This window comes from Phoca vitulina, unplaced genomic scaffold (genome assembly GCF_004348235.1).
Source record: "Phoca vitulina isolate PV1807 unplaced genomic scaffold, GSC_HSeal_1.0 scaffold9, whole genome shotgun sequence".
Classification (NCBI taxonomy): domain Eukaryota; kingdom Metazoa; phylum Chordata; class Mammalia; order Carnivora; family Phocidae; genus Phoca; species Phoca vitulina.
This window is the reverse complement of record NW_022589712.1, coordinates 57894899-57915043: the sequence shown is the minus strand read 5'-3', so window position 1 is coordinate 57915043 and position 20145 is coordinate 57894899. Positions and strand designations below refer to the sequence as shown.

The window sequence follows — 20145 nt, the reverse complement described above, 5'->3', positions numbered from 1 at the left end:
ACCAGAAGCAAGAGAATTTCTAAATTAAGTTAAAAAAAAAAAAAAAGATGACAATCTTACTTAAGGAATTTTTGATGGAGTGCTATTGAGGTAGAGAATTTTATGAAGTTATAGGAGATACAGATTGTAGGATTTAGTAAGTAAATAAGAGGAGGGAGTGATGGAGACAGAGAAATAAGAATGACCTTTATGTTTCTGGTCTGGGCTATTAATCATTGGCATATTTACCTAAAAGGGGAAAACAAGAAAAAGAGATTTCAGAGAGGGTAGGGTACATTTGGTGTTGGAGGTATCGTAAATGCATCTTGGGAAACAGGAATTTTCAAATGTGCATATGGGAGTGCCTTGGTGGCTCAGTTGGTTAAGCATCCAACTCTTGATTTCAGTTCAGGTCATGACCTGGGGGTCTTGAGATCAAGCCCCGCATCTGACTCCGTGCTCAGCAGGGAGTCTGCTTGAGATTCTCTCTCTCTGTCTCTGTCTCTGCCCCTCCCCGCCCCTCTCTAAAATAAATAAATAAATAAATCTTTAAAAAAATGGACATATGATACTTTCATTGCCGTTTTGTTCTGCCTGTCATTTGTAATTCTTTGTGGTGGGAGGAAATAAAAAAATTGCCAAAAAACAAGGTCATGGTACAAGAAAATTCAGTTATGTTAGTGAGTAGGCAGTCATGGAGATCAATATAGACATGGGGAGAATTTAAGGGAGAGCCTATAAATTAATTAATGAAGGAAATCAGTCATTTTTTTTAAAGGTCTGAAGTTTTTTTTTAAGTTTTTTATTTATTTGAGAGAGAGAGCGCACGAGCAGGGGAGAGGGGAAGAGGAAGAGAGAGAAGCAGGTTCCCTGCTGAGCAGGGAGCCCAAAGCGGGGCTCGATCCCAGGACCCTGGGATCATGACCCAAGCCGAAGGCAGATGCTTAACCGATTGAACCACCCAGATGCCCCGAAATCAGTCATTTTTTAAGGGATTATAATATTTAACAGGCTGATCTTTGAGTAATTTCTATGATATGAATATAGAAAAAAATGTCCTTATCCTAAAGAAAAGCAGAAATACTTTCTTCACTAAATTTATTAACTTGGATGAAGTATATGTATAGACTATGTTCCAGATACATCTGTGTGTGCTTTTGGAGTTAGTTTAATAAGATGTAAAATCAATTAATAGTAATTTTTTTTTATCTTGGACCTGTGTTTAAATAGGATAAAATAAAATAAAATAATTCAAGAGAACAAGTTAATATGAAAATATATATTCCTGGAAGACACTAATTTTCAATACTATGACAATTTGTGTATTATAAAATTTATAACCAAATAATTTTCAATTTTATTTCAGGAAGTGGGGTAATTTGGATCTAAGATGATTATACGTTGTACAATCTAAGTACAAAACTTCAAGTTCTTTAATTCAAAGTGCACATGCAATTAGCAATTATGAGTTAAGCCTAATTATTTGGACATAGTTGATTACATAGCTTGGTATATTAGAGTTTCCACAAAGTTGGTTTTGCTTGAACATAGTTTCTTTATTCCTATTTAAGCAAGCATAAAAATTATTTGGAATATTGTTACTTGGGCTCTGATTATATGACAGTGAATATTTTTAAACATGTTCAAAGAATTAATTTTTCTTAGGTTTTAAGATCTATGCCAACCCTAAAACATGAAAATAAAATTTCTAATCCACAACAATCACACAGTTCATATTCCTACATATATGCGGGTCTAACGAAATAGAAGGGACAGGTCTTATACCAGACCCAGTGATCAGCAGAATTTGCTTTCATTGGAAGAGAAGAAAATAATAATACTAAAGTGAGAATAATTCCCTGGTGATAGACACTGCTAGTTTTCCTAAATTTAAATCTGGAACGTGGTAAATCTGGCTTGAGCCTCTTGGTAGTTACTTTTCCCCTAGCCTTTTCCTGTTGTCTCCTTCTCTATGCAGCATAGGGAGAAGGAGAGTGCTTGTATTATCTCTCTGATGCACTTGACAATTCTGACTACTCCATCTCCAGGGGAAAAAATAACTCTCATACTTTGGTTTCTGTGCTATCATTCTCTCCTTGTTACCTCCTTCCTTTTAGCCATTTATTCCATTTTTATATTCATAAACTCCCTTTTCTTTTCCTGCTCCTTAAAAAACTGATATTTCAAGGTTTTTTCAGTCTTGTTCTCTGCTTATTTACTTCATTCTCCGTAAAGCTTTTCCTCTGACCCATACCTTCCTCTGCCTCTATTCTATAGCTAATTGATCTACACCTTCAGTTGTTTCTACCATGTTCCATACTCACAGACCTAGCCATCATTGATCATCTTTATTTGGATGTCTCAGAGACACATCTAACCCAAACTCATTGTCTTTACTCCAAAACTTGCTCTTTCTCCTGGTTTTCTCTATTTCTTGGGTTTCTCAACCACATCCATAATGATCATGCTAGATTCTTGTCTTTCTCTCATCCCTCATTTCCTTTTTTTTTTTTTTTTTTTAAGATTTTATTTGTTTATTTGACAGAGAGATAGAGAGAGAACACAACTAGGCAGAGCGACAGGCAGAGGGAGAGGGAGAAGCAGGCTCTCTGCTGAGCAGGGAGCCTGATGCGGGGCTCGATCCCAGGATCCTGGGATCATGACCTGAGCCGAAGGCAGATGCTTAACCGACTGAGCCACCCAGATACCCCTCTCATCCCTCATTTCCAATAGATTACTTAATCCTTCTCATTTTTATCTCGCAATTCTCAGATTTAACTCTATTCTCCATTCCCACCACCTGTCTTAGTTAACACACTTATTATATACAGCCTTGACCATGTTCTACCTGGTACCCTATTTAAGTTCATCTATCTGATGCAGACAAAATGGTCTTTTTTGAAATGACAATCTGGTGATGTCATTCCTAGACTTAACACTTTTTGGTGACTCCTCGGTTCTTGGAAGAATGAGTTCTAATTTCTCAGCATGACACATGCAGCCTCTGTCACTGTCATTCTCATGCCTCTTTGATTTTGCTTTCCTGATATTTCTTCTCTCAATACTTATGCCACAGTCTTCCTTGAGTAATTTATTTCCCCCTTACCAATCATGCTTTGCTGTTTCAAGTCTCTTTGCTGTGCACAAACTGTTCTCTCTGCCTGATATGCCCTTCCCATTTGGTGATCTATTCACCACCTTCAGGATGCACCTTAAAATAGTCTTACAAAGTATGAATGTGAAGTAAACTTCCCTCACTCTTACCCATGTGAGTTGATAATTCTGTTCTTTGTATGATGCAAGACTTTGGTTGATAAAATAATTCATCATCAATTCTGTAGTAGATCTTATTTTCAGCATATTCATGCAGGAGTGATGCTTTCCTGGGCATGAGAATGTTAAATATTTTATAATTAATTCATCTATTTTTTTTTGTCTCTTCTTGTTTTATTTTGTTTATTCCTTTATTTAGTTTACAAATAATAATCAAACATTTACTATGTGTCATCATTATTCTAGGTACTGGAGATACAAGAGTGAACAAATAGATAAAAATTCTTTGAGTTGTAGAGTTTGTATTCCAGTAAAGGGTGATAAACAATAACAAAATAAATATATATATTGTATTGTATCAAATGTAGTAAATGCTATGGAGAGAAATAAAGCAAGGAAATGTATAGGGAGTGCAAGGGAGTGAGTATTACAATATTAAGTTGGGTTGTCAGAAGAGACCTTACTCAGAAGGTGACACTTGAGTTAAGACTTTAATGAGCTGAGGAAATATGCCATGGGAATATCTGAAGCTAAGAGTGTTTCAGACAAAAATCAAGGAGGAGAAAAAGCATCAAGGGAGAAAGAAATAAAGAATTTCAAGGCAAGGAAGATTTTCATTGCTGTTTGTTTTGGTTTTTTTTTTTTTTTTTTTTTTTTTAGTTTAGAGAAGGATTTTTGGGAAGCTGAAGATTTTTGAGATATTTAGCACTTATTTTATATGTGTATATGTGTTTATATTTGTATATGTGCATATGTAGTTTTATATGTATATGTTCCATTATTGACTATTCTAGGATGCCTTAGAAATTAATAGCAAAATAACAACAATGTTATTTCTTTAAAAATACCTCACTCTAAAGACTTCAACATAGGTGCTCATTTTAATATGAGTTTTTTATAATAACTATGGTCTAAAGCACTGGCCCCTAAAAAAGACAGCATTCATTTTAAATTGCAATGAGACTTGAGATAAAGAAGCAGAGAAATAAGTCTAGCACATATCCATTTCTGCAAGATGTTATGGATCATTTATTGAATACTTGATTAAAAATGAATTGACCCTGTATCAGAAACACTTTTTAAAAATTTAGATACTGAATGGATTAACACAACTGCCTTCTAAAACAGTTTTCTGTTTCCTACTCAACATTGTTTAAATGTTTATCTTGTTTTAAATGCAAGGTATGTAAAATGTATTTGGGGAAAAATTATCTACATTGCAAATGAATAATCCAAATGTTCTTGCCAATATTCGTTATCTCTTGTCTTTTTTGGTGATGGCCCTTCTAATAGCTGTAAGGTGATAAAATTGTGGTTTTGACTTGCATTTTCCTGATGACTAGTGATATTAAGCATTTTATCATGCGCCTGTTGCCATCTGTATGTCTTCTTTGAAAACTGAACAGTCAGGTCCTCGGCCCATTTTTTAATTGAATTGTTTGTGTTTTTGTAATTGCCATGTTACTTCTTAATATATAATAAGTACTGTTTCCTTTAAGAATAGATAAAAATGATGTTTAAAGATTATGTTTAAAACATTAATTTAGGGGGCACCTGGATGGCACAGTCAGTTGAGCATCTGACTCTTGGTTTCAGTTCAGGTCATGATCTCAGGGTCATGGGATTGAGCTCCATGTCGGGCTCCACGCTCAGCGCAGAGCCTGCTTGAGTTTCTCTCTACCCCCCGCCCCTCCCTGCTGTGCTCTCTCTGTCTTTTGAAAATAAATAAATCAATCTTAAAACAAAAAACCCACATTAATTTAGTTCCTTGGCTGAGCTTCCAATGACATCTGATAGTATTTAAAAGAAAAAATTTGCATCATTTGTTTGGCCTCTCAATGCCAGTAAGATAGCTCTCTGACCTTCAGCCATACTTTAGGAAAGGGAATTATTGCTTGTCATTCCTCATTGTGTAATTAATGGGGGCAATTAACAAGTTAGTGTCAAGATTTCAAGGGCTGACTTAATTTTCTTTAATGCCAACCCAATTATTTCAACTGGATAAAAGGATAAAAAGTTCATTGTAAAAATGGAACAGGAAATTTTTTTTTTTTTTTTTTTTAAAGATTTTTTATTTATTTATTTGAGAGAGAGAGAATGAGAGAGAGCAAGCACATGAGAGGGGGGAGGGTCAGAGGGAGAAGCAGACTCCCCGCTGAGCAGGGAGCCCAATGCGGGACTCGATCCAGGGACTCCAGGATCATGACCCGAGCCGAAGGCAGTCGCCCAACCAACTGAGCCACCCAGGTGCCCGGAACAGGAAATTTTTTAAAATGCTTAATTGACAAATCAGAATCATTAGTCATGCAATTAATACTTTTTGCAAAATTCTTTAAAGTTAAATTAAAAAGTAAAACTATAAATTTGCTGAAACAGATATTATAAAACATTATATCAATGCTAGATGATTTTAAATCTTATTAATATACACTTGACAATTTTTTACTATATTTATGGTAAAATGTTCTTCCTCCATATTAAATCTAATTTGAGACTGTTTAAAATACTCTAAGGATAAGAATATTCAGCAGAATTAAAACTACTCAGTGTGAAAATGTTCAGACAACTGAATAAATATTTTTCATAAGTGATAATTTTATCAATGTTAAATCACTATAAAATCATTGTAGGTTTGCTTAAAATTTTTAATTTTGTTTTTATCTATAAATGTATGCTTTTGTCTATTATATTGACAAGTTTGACTTACTGTCAAGTATTTTTCAAAATGTGATAATTTGCATATTATTTAAGATTTACTGGATCAGTGATTCTCAAAGTGTGGTCACTAGACTAGCAACATCATGATCACTTGGGAAATTATTAGAAAGGGAAAAACTCTCAGGCTGCATCCCACACCTACTAAATCAGAAACTGGGAGTAAGGCCAGCAAGCAGTGTTTTAACACATTTTCCTAATGATTTCAAAGTACACCAAAGTTTGAGAATTACTAGATGAGGTTATGCTATAGGAAAAATCATTCCCCAAGTCACAGCGATTTAATAGAACAAGACTTTATGTCTCGTAAAAGTAAGGTCTACTGTAAATCTAAATAATTCTCCAGGGCAACTATCTTTGATATTTTGGCTCAGCATTTTAGGATGCATTGAACTTATAGCACAATTGCTATGGCAGAGAACGGGTAAGCTGGAGAATTAAGTGCCAGCCCTTAAATTTTTCCACCTAAAAAATGAGCAACACTATTGCTCACATTTCATCAACCAAAGCAGTTCACAGAGTCACACCTAAATTTATGATCTCTTGAAATTCTGAATGAATATTAGGATGGATTTTTCTATTTTTGCAAAAAATGCCATTCAGATTTTAATAGGGATAGCCTTAAATCTGTAGATTGATTTGGATAACGTACTCAGATTTTCTAAATCCAGTCAAATCTGAGTTATATTAAAGTATACTTTATAAATAATACAACATTGATTTTTAAATTTCTTAGCCTAGTTGATAGGCAAGTCAACTAACATAGAACCTTTATGGACTTTAGATGCCAAAGAGTGCATGTGGTACTTCAGCTAGATTTTACCATTCTTCATTATTTTGGCCTCATTTCATCAGTTCTCAATGGTAGCTGAAGGGAGGCCATCACTTATTAACTCCTGCAATATCATATTTAATTTGAAAACATAGTTAAAGTTAATTATTATTTTGAAAATTATTTCCCTCTTCAAAAACTTATTACATATTGATGAAATATACTGAGTCCATAAACTAATTCATTATCAAGCACACTGTTGTTCAAAGAAGAACCAAACATTTCCTATTCTCAGAGTACTTAAAATGTGGTGTTGCAAACAAATTATGATACAGTATGCTAAGCACTAAAAGAGTAACATAAAAGTGTTATGGCAAAACAGGAGGTGAGAGCGAGGAAATCACATGGGTAGAGAAAGTAAGTATAAATGACATTTAAAGTGTGTCTCAAGGCATATTAAGTGTAGGTAGGAGAGAAAATGCAAAGATAGAGAGCTGTGAAACAGTGTGGTGAATTGGTTGCATTATGACATGTCCACTGTGGCTGAAATACAGGGTATGTCAGCTAGGGGCGCCCAATAATAAGAACAAGTAGTTCAAAAGACATCATGAAGAGTCTGGCATGTCCTGAAATCATACCAAGAAACCATTTAAGAAGTAAGAGAGGTGAGGCAAAGCAACTCTGTGGAAAGAGCTAACCCTGGAACTTGAGATGACAGACTGTCGCTGGACAAGTTGGAGGCATGAGCAGGTTCACCCCCAGGGAACACTAGGAATAATTTTGGTTTGGGCTTCAAAATGTTGGTTAACAGGAATCAATAAACTGGATTAAAATTGATTTAATTCATTTTAAATAAGATTTCCTAAAAATTATAAAACACATTTTAGAAAATTATACAGTTATTAAATTTTATAGTCATTAGTGCTATTTTCCAAATATTTCTGGGTCTGCTTTTAGGCACAGAACAAGCTTGCATTTTCTCATCCTCTTTGAAGTGAGGCAAAGTTATGTGATTTTCTTTCACCGAGGAAATGTGAGCAAAAAGTACTGAATCACTTCTTAGTGGATGTTTTAGGAGCCACTGATGAATGTCACATTTTCTTCTGCATGCCATGATGGTGATAAGCATGTGTCCAGAGGTCCTGAAGTAGCTGCAATGTGCAGAGCTATCCTCCCAATCCATGTTAAACAAGTTATAGGAAAAAGAAATGAACTTATATGTTGTTAGGCCTCTGAGATTTGGGGCTGTTTTTATCACAACATAATTTAGCCTATCTTGACTGGGTAGAGAAAGTAAGACATATTGGCTCTAAAAAGATAACAAAGAGAAGAAGGAAAACATTAAAATCAACCATAATCTTACCCCCCCCAAAAAAGTAAGGGCCATTAACTATTTTGATATTTACCTCTCTCAAACTATATTTAATTTTACACAGAAGTTTAATTCATCATGTCAATTATTAACTGTGACAGATGTTCATCTGCTGAAGTTATGCACTCTTGCTATCTCTCTCAGGACATTAGCTTTTCTGTCACTAACTGCTATATTATGACCCACCTTGTAATGAAAAGACTATAGATTTCTGTCCCGAAATGTGTCACCTGGCTGCCATCAATTTCTCCCTTAAATGGGAAAACACGATACGTAACAGAGTTGTTTTAGATTGATGTAAGACATTATGTAAATAAGTATCACATGGTAAGCTAAACAATAAATGCTAAAGGGTCTGTTTTGTCTTTAAGGTTTGCTTATTAAAATTTTTAAGTATCTGATACCTTTAAGATATAAACCACTTTTGTTCAACAAAACTGGAGCATAATATAAAAATTCCCCATCTCTCCTGAGCAAGTAAACATGTTGTTCTTTAAAAAAAATATATGGACTTGTTTAACTGGTTGCAAATTTTCTTTATAGAACTGATTTTATAAGTTGATGAATTTTTATTGCACTATTATCTAAAAAATCCTGAACTTCTTTGTTTTTGATTAGTCCTATTGTCCCTGTAAGAATTTTGATGTTAATATAATATTTTAAAATTCGTTGCTATACACTTACTTTGAAGATGAGTAGCACTTCTGCTCTCTCCTGTGTCTCTAACACTAGGGTCAAATATAAAAATCTGGCTTTGTTATTGAAGCCTGATTACATACAAATGATATTTATGAACTCTTTTTTGTGTGTATGTGAAAAAACCTATCACAATTTAGTGCTTTGGGGAGTATTTTCTCTTTCTGCCATTTCTTTTTTCATTACATTAGAGAAAGAAGTAATCTGGAAGTTTCTACTCTTCTCATAAGACTTTTAGTTTATTGCTTTTCTCCCCAGTAAGCCATTCCAGGGAATTCATCTTCTTTAGCACTGTGTCCTCATCTTTTGGAATAGTACCTGGTTCATAGTAGATGCTTCATGCATATTTGTTGAGTAAATAAATGAGTAAATATTACACAGTTATGGGTCCAAGAACCTATGTTCTGATACAATTACATGTCACACTTGGATTTCAAAGGAACAGTTTTTGTTATTTTCATGGTGATTTAATTATAATTATGATTAAATTATAATTCTGTATATCTAGTAGAGAAAGTGCAAGATTTACTTGTGTTGATCTAAATCTAATTAATTTTTACCTCTTGGCCTTATGATAGAGTAAAAAGTAAACATAATTACAAAGAGACATAAGGAAATCTTAGTGGGTGATGGAAATATTTATTATCTTGATTGTAGTGATAATTTCATGATGTCAAAACCCATCAAATTTTGCACTTTAAATGTGTGCACTTTACTTTATACCAGAAAAAAAAAAAAAAGGAAACAAAATACATATCAAATTGCTTTCTCTTACAACATTTCTGTAAATATTCTCTGCTCCTACATCACTATGTATCACTACAGAATATCACCGATATCACTACAGAAATTTGAGGATGACTTTTTAGACTCTTAGGTAATAGGATATGCTAAATTTCCTGCCAGGTAATTAAAACTGCTACATTTCTGTCTCTATCAGCATTATCTTAAAGTTTGCAATCTTCAACCAGGAATATATGGGAAGGAGAGAACAGAGACATTTGGAGAGGAAATCATCCCATTACTAATAACACAGAGAAGAGAGAAAGGAAAGACATAAATAATGCATGAGGGATAAATATCAATATTGATCATCATGACATTAACTGCTATTGAGAACTTGCTGCATGACAGTTACAATCTAAGTACTTAGCACATTCCTAATTTTTCTATTTTCACAACAACCCTGTTATTGTTCCCATATAAACAAATGTGGAATCTAAGTTGTAAAGAAACATTCCACGGTAAAATACTACTAAGTGTCAGAATCAGAATCAACCCCAAATGTTGAATCTGGCACTCATGGTCTTCATTACAACTCTGTACATTCTCACAACAGACACAAGGAAGGAAAATCCAACAAACTTCAAGTAAGAGGTGATGACAAAAATACATAGACTCCCACATGTATTGACAGGTAAGGAGGGACTTAGCATCTGAAGACAAACTAGGATCCAGGGTCTTTGTTTATCTGTGTGTATCTCTCCATAACTATGCTCTGATGTAGACAATTAACTCCGGGTGGAGAAGTGCTAATGTCTGCAGAAAGCATTAAACAGAAGTAATAGTATGATATGATCTTTGCAACTTTTGCACTATGTATGTTTTTGAAGACCCAAAGTTTTCTCCTGGGCTATAGAAGTGCACATTAAGCCATGGTTTTGTTTTATGAGATTACAAAACTGCAGCCAGACAAACAAAAATAGGAGATAAGCAGAGATGAGTAAATGACATTTAGTATCTCCACTTTTCCAGAGATAAAGATTATATCTGAACCAGCAGACTGTCACTGTAAAAAAGGATGCATAATGCCCCTCATACAACTCACTAAGTCATTTGCTTTTTTTACTAGAGATGAAAAGCTTCTGCCATATTGTAAAAGGGAAGGCAAAGTGAAGTTAGATAATGGAAAATCTACCTGAATGGCTGGAATACACATCTTATGGATGAGTACATAAAGCATTTGGCATGGGAAGCAGAAAGCAGAATTATATATAACAGTGATGTGCTAAGAGCCAGTCTCAAATATCCAATGCTTAGGTCAGAGTTTTTCGTCTTTGATACTACTGACATTGGGACCAGATAATTCTTTCCTGTGGGGAGCTGTCCTGTACATTGTAGGATGTTTAGCAGCATCCCTGGCCTCTACTCACTAAATGCCAGTAGCATTCCCCACTCCTAGTTCTGACAATCAAAAATATCTCTAGATATTGCCAAATGTCCCCTGGAGGCAACGTCACCCCTGATGAAGACCCACTGGCTTCTCCTAGTATGTTCCTAGGCATTGTTTTTTGTTAACTACTTTGCAGATTTACAATAAAGATACACCATAGCTTCAGGGTAAGTATGGCTTAGAAGTCTATCTGTAGCTTAGAAATTAATATACATAGGCTCAATACAATTAGGATTGGGGAGCAGTATCTCTATTATGAGCATTTTTTAGTCACCTACTAAATGCCTGACACTGTTCCAGGTTCTGGAGGTACAAAAATGAAGAACATATTTGAGATTTGAATTAGACCAAAGATACATAAACTATTCATCAGATTCTTAAAGCTCTACTCTGGTGTTCTATTAGATCATCAGAAACCACAAATTTCAGGCTTTATTACCTCATATCTGTATAGAGATAGTTTCACCGAGTTATCTCGATTTCCCTGGTAGGTAGATGTGAAAATTTCCTTTAGAATGATTTTTTAGTGTTTTTTTTTAAATTATGAGTCAGGATACTGTGTACCATTGCTATTCAATGTCCTCAATGTGGAGATTCACCTGATAAACTAAGGCTTGAGTTTAAAGCTATAAGGGTTGTTTATCAACCTATGATTCTATGTGTTTACTGTTTGAGATAATAGTAATTATACTTTTAAAATTATAGGAACTAAAGGGACTACACGTTCTGAATAATCACCAGAACCACTCTTTTTCCGGAAGCTCCTTTCTAACTACTTCCCCCCTCTTACTTCCCTCCAAGGAGATCAGGTTCTGGAATAAAAACAAACGAACAAACAAACAAACAAACAAATAAATAAATAAATGAATAAATAAGCAAAATAAAAATAGCTCCAGAAACTGTGGTATATATTTTTTATTCCTGTCATGTTATTTAAGCCTTGCAGGAGGCACAGAAAAACCACAGAGAGCAATAGAAGAAGTAAGGAAGTTATGTAACTTGGCCAAGGTCACACATTTCATTATTACCGTGTCTGGCTGAATCTAAAGTCCATGCTTTCCCATTCTACCACCTTGCCTCTGGGCCACAGTAGGTTGGAGTAATATTAAAAATATTTCACAACCAATTTCCTCATAGGCATCCACCAACAGCTGATACAACTAAAAGATGTTTACTAGCTGATAATCAGCCCTGACTTTCAGAGATCACTTTAGTCCTCATATAAGTACAAGCCATACCTGAGCTTCTGCCTGTATTCTCATAAATTATTAGAACTGTATCTCCTTCCTAATCTACTCTGGACATCCTCCCTCTAATGAACTTGGAGACGTAAGATTTACAGCAAACAGGCAAATGAGTTTACAAAATGTTCAAGGTACCAGCAGGGTCAACATGCTTCAGGGTAGAGTCAAAGAAATCAAACCAGTTATCAGCCAAGAGTCAAGGGAGAAAGCCTGGAGTATGAGGCCTGGATCCTTGATGGCTGATACCAGGTGGCTGAGGAAGGGAAGAAAAAGAGGTTATATAATATGGGAGGAAGAGGGTGCAAGGGGGTCCTCTGTACCAAGTCTGAACAGAGACCACACCTTAGGGTTGCAGATGAGAGGAGTAAAGGCCAGGAGAGCGTTTCTGCCATCCCTAGATCTTCCAGGGATGTCTCATACAGTTAAAACTGATTCAGTGCTCCTTGATAAATTCTTTACAACAGGACTTCTTGGGAGATCCAGACAAATTACCATTTCCTTTGACCAAAGCAACCTGAAAGCAGGTTGGACTCTATTGTTAGAATTAATTGAGATGCTTAAATTTTCTTTAACCTTCCAGAGTAGGCAGAATTTTTTTAGATCTCACAACTGAAGAGCAAAGGTTTAAAACACTAATAATCCCCAAGAGAGGAAAGATTAGAAACCAATTAGTAAAGATGTCAGTCTAAATGATCAGAAATATATCTTCCTCTCTTTGGCTAGGAGAAGGAAAAGTCTGCAGTCCCCTTGGTTCCTGAAGCATTAGAGGGGTCACGGATGAGAAGGGAAGGGCAAGAGGGGAGTCTTGAGGCAAAGATAAATTTTGTCTGCTTCCATTTCAGTTTAGCCCTCAACTGCCCCTGAAAAAATCCTCAATGGACAAAGAAAAGCTGTACCTCAAATGGTTTCACTTCATAATTGGCTGTGCCTAGAACAGCTGATGCAGGAGTGGGGGTGCTTTGACAGAAAGTCAACCCTGGCCCCAGCAGAAAGTGACAGTCAGGAAGCCCAGGGTCTCTTTGAGGAGACTCTAGCCTGCACCTCACAGCACCCACTGCCCCTCTTTGCTCCATTAGAAATAATCACTCCTAAGTAGCCCATCATCAGTGCCAGTGTGATTTTTTTTTTTTCACATTTGCTAAAAGCTTTTCCCTTGGCCCACTTAACATTTTTTCTTTTGTTTCTAAGTAACTATTTAATTCCCTTTCCTCTTTATTTTGCAGTTAACTGACTTGAAAAAAATCTGATTTGAAATGGGGATTATAGACCAGTTTTTTTCTTTCCTTCTTTACACCCACACCCAGCACCTAGTAACAGCCACTGCATATGCATTAACCAAAAAACCCATTAGTGGGGTATTGTTTTGCAGTTTTGTAGACAAAGAAGAAAGAGACCTCCAGTTGGAACAAACTCTTTTTGTATTTTTTTTTTTTTCTGGCAACAAATAGCCTCCTTTTAAATTCAGAAATGCAATGGCATTGAGGCCCTAAATTGCTCTCATCTAAAATGTTTTACTCCCATCCTCACTTCCCTAGATTATGATCAATTTTCCCCCAGAATGAATTATTCAAATTGAGTCCAATCTTCTGAATCCTTAGAAAAAACAATGTCTTAGCACTTTGGATCTATTCTACTCACTTATCACTTAGCACATTCTGCCTGGGAAACATTCTTTTCTGCAACATATAATCTCTTTCCCCAAAAGGACTGTAAGCTTCTTGGGATTAAAGATCATGTAATTCATTCATCCATTCAACAAATGGTTTGAACATCTATCATGTACTAGATGTGCTCTCATCATTTGAGATGCATCCAAAAAATAATGACAAAAAGCCCTGCCTCCATGGAGCTTATATTCTAGTGGAAGAAGACAGAGAATAGGCTGGTCAAAGCAGATGAGAGAGCAAAGCATGTGGAGAAGAGCATTACAAGCAAAGAAAACATTTTGAGGTGGAACTTGAATAATGGAGTTGCCACCAACTGACTCTGTTCCCAAAATGGGAACAGGGAACTGGGAATGGAACAGAATGTACAGCTCTGGAGATGTTAAGTTTTGGGTGTCTACTAACACTCAAATAGAGATGTGATGGAATAAGCAGTTGGAGATAGTAGTCTGGAGATCCAGTAGAGTCTGGGCTGAAATATTCATTTGAGAGTAGTATTAAAACCAGGAAACTGGGTGAGATCACCATAGGAATGAGTGTAAAGAATTAAAAGAAGACTAGGAGATGAGACGGCTGTAAGAGAAAGTAAAAACCAAGAGTATGGGGTATCCTGGAAATCAGCGAAGAAATCCTATCAAGGAAGCAGGGAGCTGTATTGCTGATATGTCAAGAGAAAGGAAGGCTGAGACTTGACCATGGAATTTAACAACCTGGAGATCATTGGTGATGTTGAGCAGTTTCAGGGGAGTGAGTAGTGAGGCCAAAATCCTGATTAGAGCGAGCTTAAGTGAGAATGGGAGGTGAGGAATCAGAGACTGTGAATATAGGTAACTCTTTCTAGAACTTTCTTACAAAAGAAAACAGAGGGATGAGGGGATAGCTGGTGGGGAAATTGGGGTCAAGAGAAAATTTATTTAAAACTAAATAATAATATGCTTGTATTCTGAAGAAAATAAGCCAGTAGAGAAGAAAGACTTGATAGTGCAGAACGGAGAGAATTGTGGCCAATTCTAATAATATGAAGGATTTTTCATAGCAGGTAGCATTGCAGTCTCCTTGAAGGAGAGACCCAATTTGTGATTGCTCTAATAAGCCCACTTGGTGGATAGACCTCCGGGGCTTCTCTGTCAGCTGGTCCTTAAGACTGAGAGAGGTGAGGTGGAGTTCATGTTTGCCACAGGAAAGAGGGACAGACTTAGACAATGTATGCAGTGAAGAGCCAAACATGCTTTGGAAGGAGATTATGTGTCACATAACCAAGAAGAGAGACTTGGGTATGTCTTCTGATATAATCTTCTCTCCTGTCTCTTTCACTAACTTTTCAGTAGAATCTCTGCTTGTAGGTTTTCTTTTGGAAAATGTCAAAATGTGCTGAAAGTTGCCTGAAGGTTGTAAACAGATTTAAAGAGTGAAAGCAAAGCCTACCCGTGGAAGGACACCACATTGAGATTATGTAACTGACTCCCTCTACCAGACCTCTGTCATCATTGCTTGCCCTAGGCAGCTCTCATTTATTTTATAGCAAATTACCCACTCAGAACATTATATCTGCTTCATTCTTCAAAGTTTCTCCTGGCGACTTATACCCCAGACTCCTAATTTACTTACTTACCTGGTTCTGATTTTCTAAGCTGTCATCCTAGCCTACCTAGGAGCACAGCATCTGCTTACCTTTCCTTCCTCGTCTCTCACCACCCTGTTTCTTTCTTGTTCAATGCCAGGCAAACTGAACTCTTTGAAATTCCCCAGACTCACCATGCTGTTACCAATACCTTTGTGCATTAAATTCCCTCTAAGATATTTTTCTTCTTCTCCAAGAGTTAAGCCCCCCTCTTTGCCTGTTTTACTCATGGTTCTTTAAAATTTCATTTAACACATTTTTCTACTAGAAAAGTGTCCCTGCCTCTCCATTTCCCGCTTGGTAGTACTTACCATAGTGCATTGCAACTGATGGTGTATCGTCCATCTCCCCCATTAAACTGTGAGGTCTCAATGATCCTCAGTTCATGGTAGTCTGTGCACTTAGGATAAGGTCTGTTACATAACAGCTGCTTAATAAATGCATATCATAAATCGAATAAATATCTAATATTAAAATTTGTGAATAGCAAGCCTAGTAGCTTAACATAAGCCTTGACCTTGTACAAGTTGGGTTTAGAGTTCATCTCCTGTTTTAAATCAAGATCTTTGTATCTTATGGTGACTCTCTGGCACCTACAACTATACCAAGTTACAACTGGGATCCTGATGTTTATTTGTTTATTTTGTTATGTTTTACATTTTTTGCCAACCTTCTGCTGGAATTAAAGACTGATTGCTTATGAATTACAACTAATTTGACTAGGATACTAACCTCAAGCTTTATTCTCACTGATGTCTACTTCTATATCCCCAGCTAAAAGAGCCTTTCCACAGGTTGGGTAGCTGGCCTAGGATCTCTAGTGTCTGAATGGCTAAAAGAGTGAAATTATATACCACCCACTGCTACTGGACTTTTTTCACTCCTATTTCTCACTCAACTCTGTGACGCATGTAAGGTCGACATCAGCCCACATTAAAGCAAAGTTTATGATTTGGATTTAGGTTTCAATTTGGGAGGAAGTGCTGTCCTACTACTGCATTATCTCAGCCATGCTACTTCCCACTCACACTTTGCTTCCTTTCCACCCACATATTGTCTCGTGGATGAGGCCTGGTTATGGATTCATTCAGGCTTCCATACCACGTGACCCACAATGGCTCTGCCATCACTTCTGCCTTCTGAACCATTCTCCATGCCCAGCCCACTCCTCTACTTACCTCTTCTTTGAAATCTTTCTCATTTCTACTCTTCACCTTGCATGTACTACTCTCAGCCCTTCCTTGACAATGGAAAGTTTTGTGAAGAATTAGTAAAACAAATTTTGTATATAGTAAGTGATCTAAATATTATCAAATAGCATTATCAAAAATCCTCTGGGTTGCAAAAGAATAAAAATAATGAACAACTTGTTTTTACTTTCTTCTTTTATGAAAGAATTTAGAATGAATCTCAAGGGACTATGGATATAAAATTAAGGGACGAATTAGTGGAGCTGGCAAGATTGCATCATACTGATAAGCAACGGGAGCAAGGAACAATGCATTGTGGGGGGAGGCAGAGGATTGGCAGCTAGACCCTATATTCAGGAGTTCCACATGGAATGACAATTAAGGACTACTGCTTAATATTAGTTATGAGAGATCATACAATGCATAAGCTTATTGCTTGAGAAGGATTTAGTAGAGAAGGATTCCTCCTTCATCTTACTAAGACTGAAAGATTCTTAGTTGACTTATGGGAAAGTGGGAAGGACTTGGAAAGCCATAGAAGTGGAAAATGATAATCAGAAGCAAAAAAGGAAAATATGCAAGATATATACAAGATATATATATATGTGTTTAACATGTATTTAAACATGTATATGTTTAATCTCTAAAAATATTTTAGAATAGAAATTTAGAAATAAGATTTATGTTTAAATGCAATGACAGAATTTATGTTTGTATAACAAATAGGTAGCAAATAGAATAATTTTACTTCCCAAACTCATTATGAATGGATATCATACGACCTACAGCACAATTCAGTGGACTCTATGTGCCATTGTCACCGTTGGAGGCTGGAGTAAAGTACTCTGGAAACACCTGGAAATTAAGTCACCCTCTGAGAGTTAAAATAGTGAAATCAAAACATAATGAATGAGAATGAAAACTTGCAAAACTACCTTAAAAGAATGTTTTCCAGCTAAACACGATGTGATTATATCCTGTCTGAAGGTACCAATATAACCAAAAAAGAATATGTTCATCAGAAAGAGAATTGGTTGGATATTTGAGTTTCTTAAAAACAGAGATTTACACAGGAAAACACAGATGACACATCTAAAAATTGTTAATGAAACATAGATTCTTAGCTGATGGGTTACCAGTAAGACCAAAGTTATTGCATTCAGGATGCAAAGACTCAGTACTGGATTTAGAAAAAGACTCCCAGGGTTTGAATGTGGCTTTGTGACTTTCTAGCCATGAGACTTTGAACATAATAACCCAGATATCAGTGTCTTCACATCATCTGCAAATTGGGGCTGACAACAGTACCTCTTCACAGAGTTCTTATGGATAAAACACAAACCCACAACAAATGATTGTTACATTCATTGGGCCAATTCCCTTTGTTCTGATGCCAAAATAATATTAAGGAATCTTCAGATTATGATATGGTTTCTGATGTAATTTGAGAATGTTGTGGTCCTGCAATTCAAATATTGCCACGCTTGTGATAGATATAGTCCTCATTACAAACTAGTAGATTGGGTTTCTGGTGTTACACGTCACTCTCCTGATCTTGACTAATGTAAGTCTATTATGTTAGCCATGTGGCATGTGTTTCAGAGCAACCTAAAAGTCTTTGGAGCGGAAGTCAAAATTCAAAAAATCAACACACACTGCCTCACTTAAGGATGTAGTTAAATTCAGTGACGATTCTTCTTTATACGAGATATGTTTTCAGAGAAATAAATAATAGAGAATGCATCCAGACATGTGGTAGGACATTAGTCAAACCAAGGATGAAGCAGAGTAGAGGAAATTCCTCCTGCTATTCTCTCACTTATGCTGAGAGAGGCTAAAACACAAGACAACCTCCTTTTCATGATTATCTTTCACTGTCAATGTCCCCTAGTTTACTACGCACAAATCCATCCTCAGAAATACCACCAGAGTCCTTTCCGGCGGTGACGACCTCCCCGTGAGAACATGCCCCTCGCGAAGGATCTCTTGCACCCGTCCCCAGAAGAGGAGAAGAGGAAGCACAAGAAGAAGCGCCTGGTGCAGAGCCCCAACTCCTACTTCATGGACGTGAAGTGCCCAAAATGCTACAAAATCACCACCGTCTTTAGCCACGCACAAACGGTAGTTCTGTGTGTCGGCTGCTCCACTGTCCTTTGCCAGCCCACAGGAGGAAAAGCAAGGCTTACAGGAGGATGCTCCTTCAGGCGGAAGCAGCACTAAAAGCATCCTGAATCAAGATGAGTGGGACACTATCCCAATAAACAGATTTTGGATAAAAAAAAAAAAAAAAAAAAGAAAAAAAGAAATACCGCCAGAGTGATTTTTTAACAAGAAAATTTGTTCATCTCACTCACCTTAACTTCCTTAGTGATGCCACAGTGGGCAGGGGAAGCACGTCTAACTCCCTAAATCCCCTAGCTTCCTCACCTTCAGAGGTGGGGCCCAGGCTGATTCTCATAGCTTAAGGTAAGTCTGTGTCTCTGGTTACAGTTGAGTAGACCAAGAGTTAACATAGCTGGGCCAATTAGATTCCCTATCAAGGAATTTGGAATTGGAACCAAGAGAGATGAGTTGGTCTCTGCCAGCTGCTGGACCTATAACAAGTAAATTCAGGAGTGAATTTGAAAGATGGCCATGTCTCCTATTTGAACTGTGAATCAGAGAAAACCAGTCTCATTAGGAAGAGAATAATGACGCCAGCACACAAAAAAGAGCAGAAGTGAAAGATAGTGATATCTTTCTAACCTTGTTCCTATTTGTTTCTGGTCTCTAAGGAAAGACTGAATTCCCATGCTGGGGTTTCATGAAATTACCTGAATGTTTCTAATCAATTCTCTCTTTCTGCATAAGCCAGCCTGAATTCTTTAAGTACTTGCAACTATGAAGTTCCTTCCTTCCTCTACTTACAAAGTATAATCTAAGGAGATGTCCTTCATAACCAGTTCTTGCCTGCTGCTGGTCCAGCCTCACTTCCCACCATATCACAGCTTATACTTGATTTTCCAGCAGTACCAACCAAATAGCTCACAAGATTTTGGAACTTCCATACTCTCATATCATTATATTTTGTACATGCACTTTCCTCTTTTTTCCAAGATCATCCATCTTTTTCCACGTACCAAATGGTTACCCCTCCTTAGGCATTCTATCCCTACCACTTCCACTGCACTTTAGAGACACTCACACTATTACATAGAATTCATTGTAGAAAATGATTTGCATACCTATCTCCCCACTATGCTGTAATCTCATAGATGGCAAACATCTACTGTTTATGTTTCATATTTTACTTCTGCATTCCCAATTCAAAGCACATGTTATGTGCTGCCACGTAATTCTGATATATTCACATCTTTCAACCATTCATATATGCTGAATGAGCATAATTGCTGAAGGCATTGGGGTTAATAGTATTCTTTTCTGGGACAAAAATATGAAATAAAATC

The 20145-nt window shown here is 36.5% G+C and overlaps 2 protein-coding genes across 8 annotated transcripts in view; both read left to right on the top strand.

Annotated features, from left to right (window-relative positions):
- Positions 1-20145, top strand: part of GRIK2 (glutamate ionotropic receptor kainate type subunit 2) — a 1100253-nt gene that overhangs the window by 694073 nt on the left and 386035 nt on the right. The window lies entirely within an intron of this gene.
- On the top strand, positions 17344-19005 carry LOC116634635 (40S ribosomal protein S27-like). The gene has a single exon (XM_032408170.1). The coding sequence runs from the start codon at positions 18665-18667 to the stop codon at positions 18917-18919; it is 255 nt and encodes an 84-aa protein (XP_032264061.1). The 5' UTR covers positions 17344-18664; the 3' UTR covers positions 18920-19005.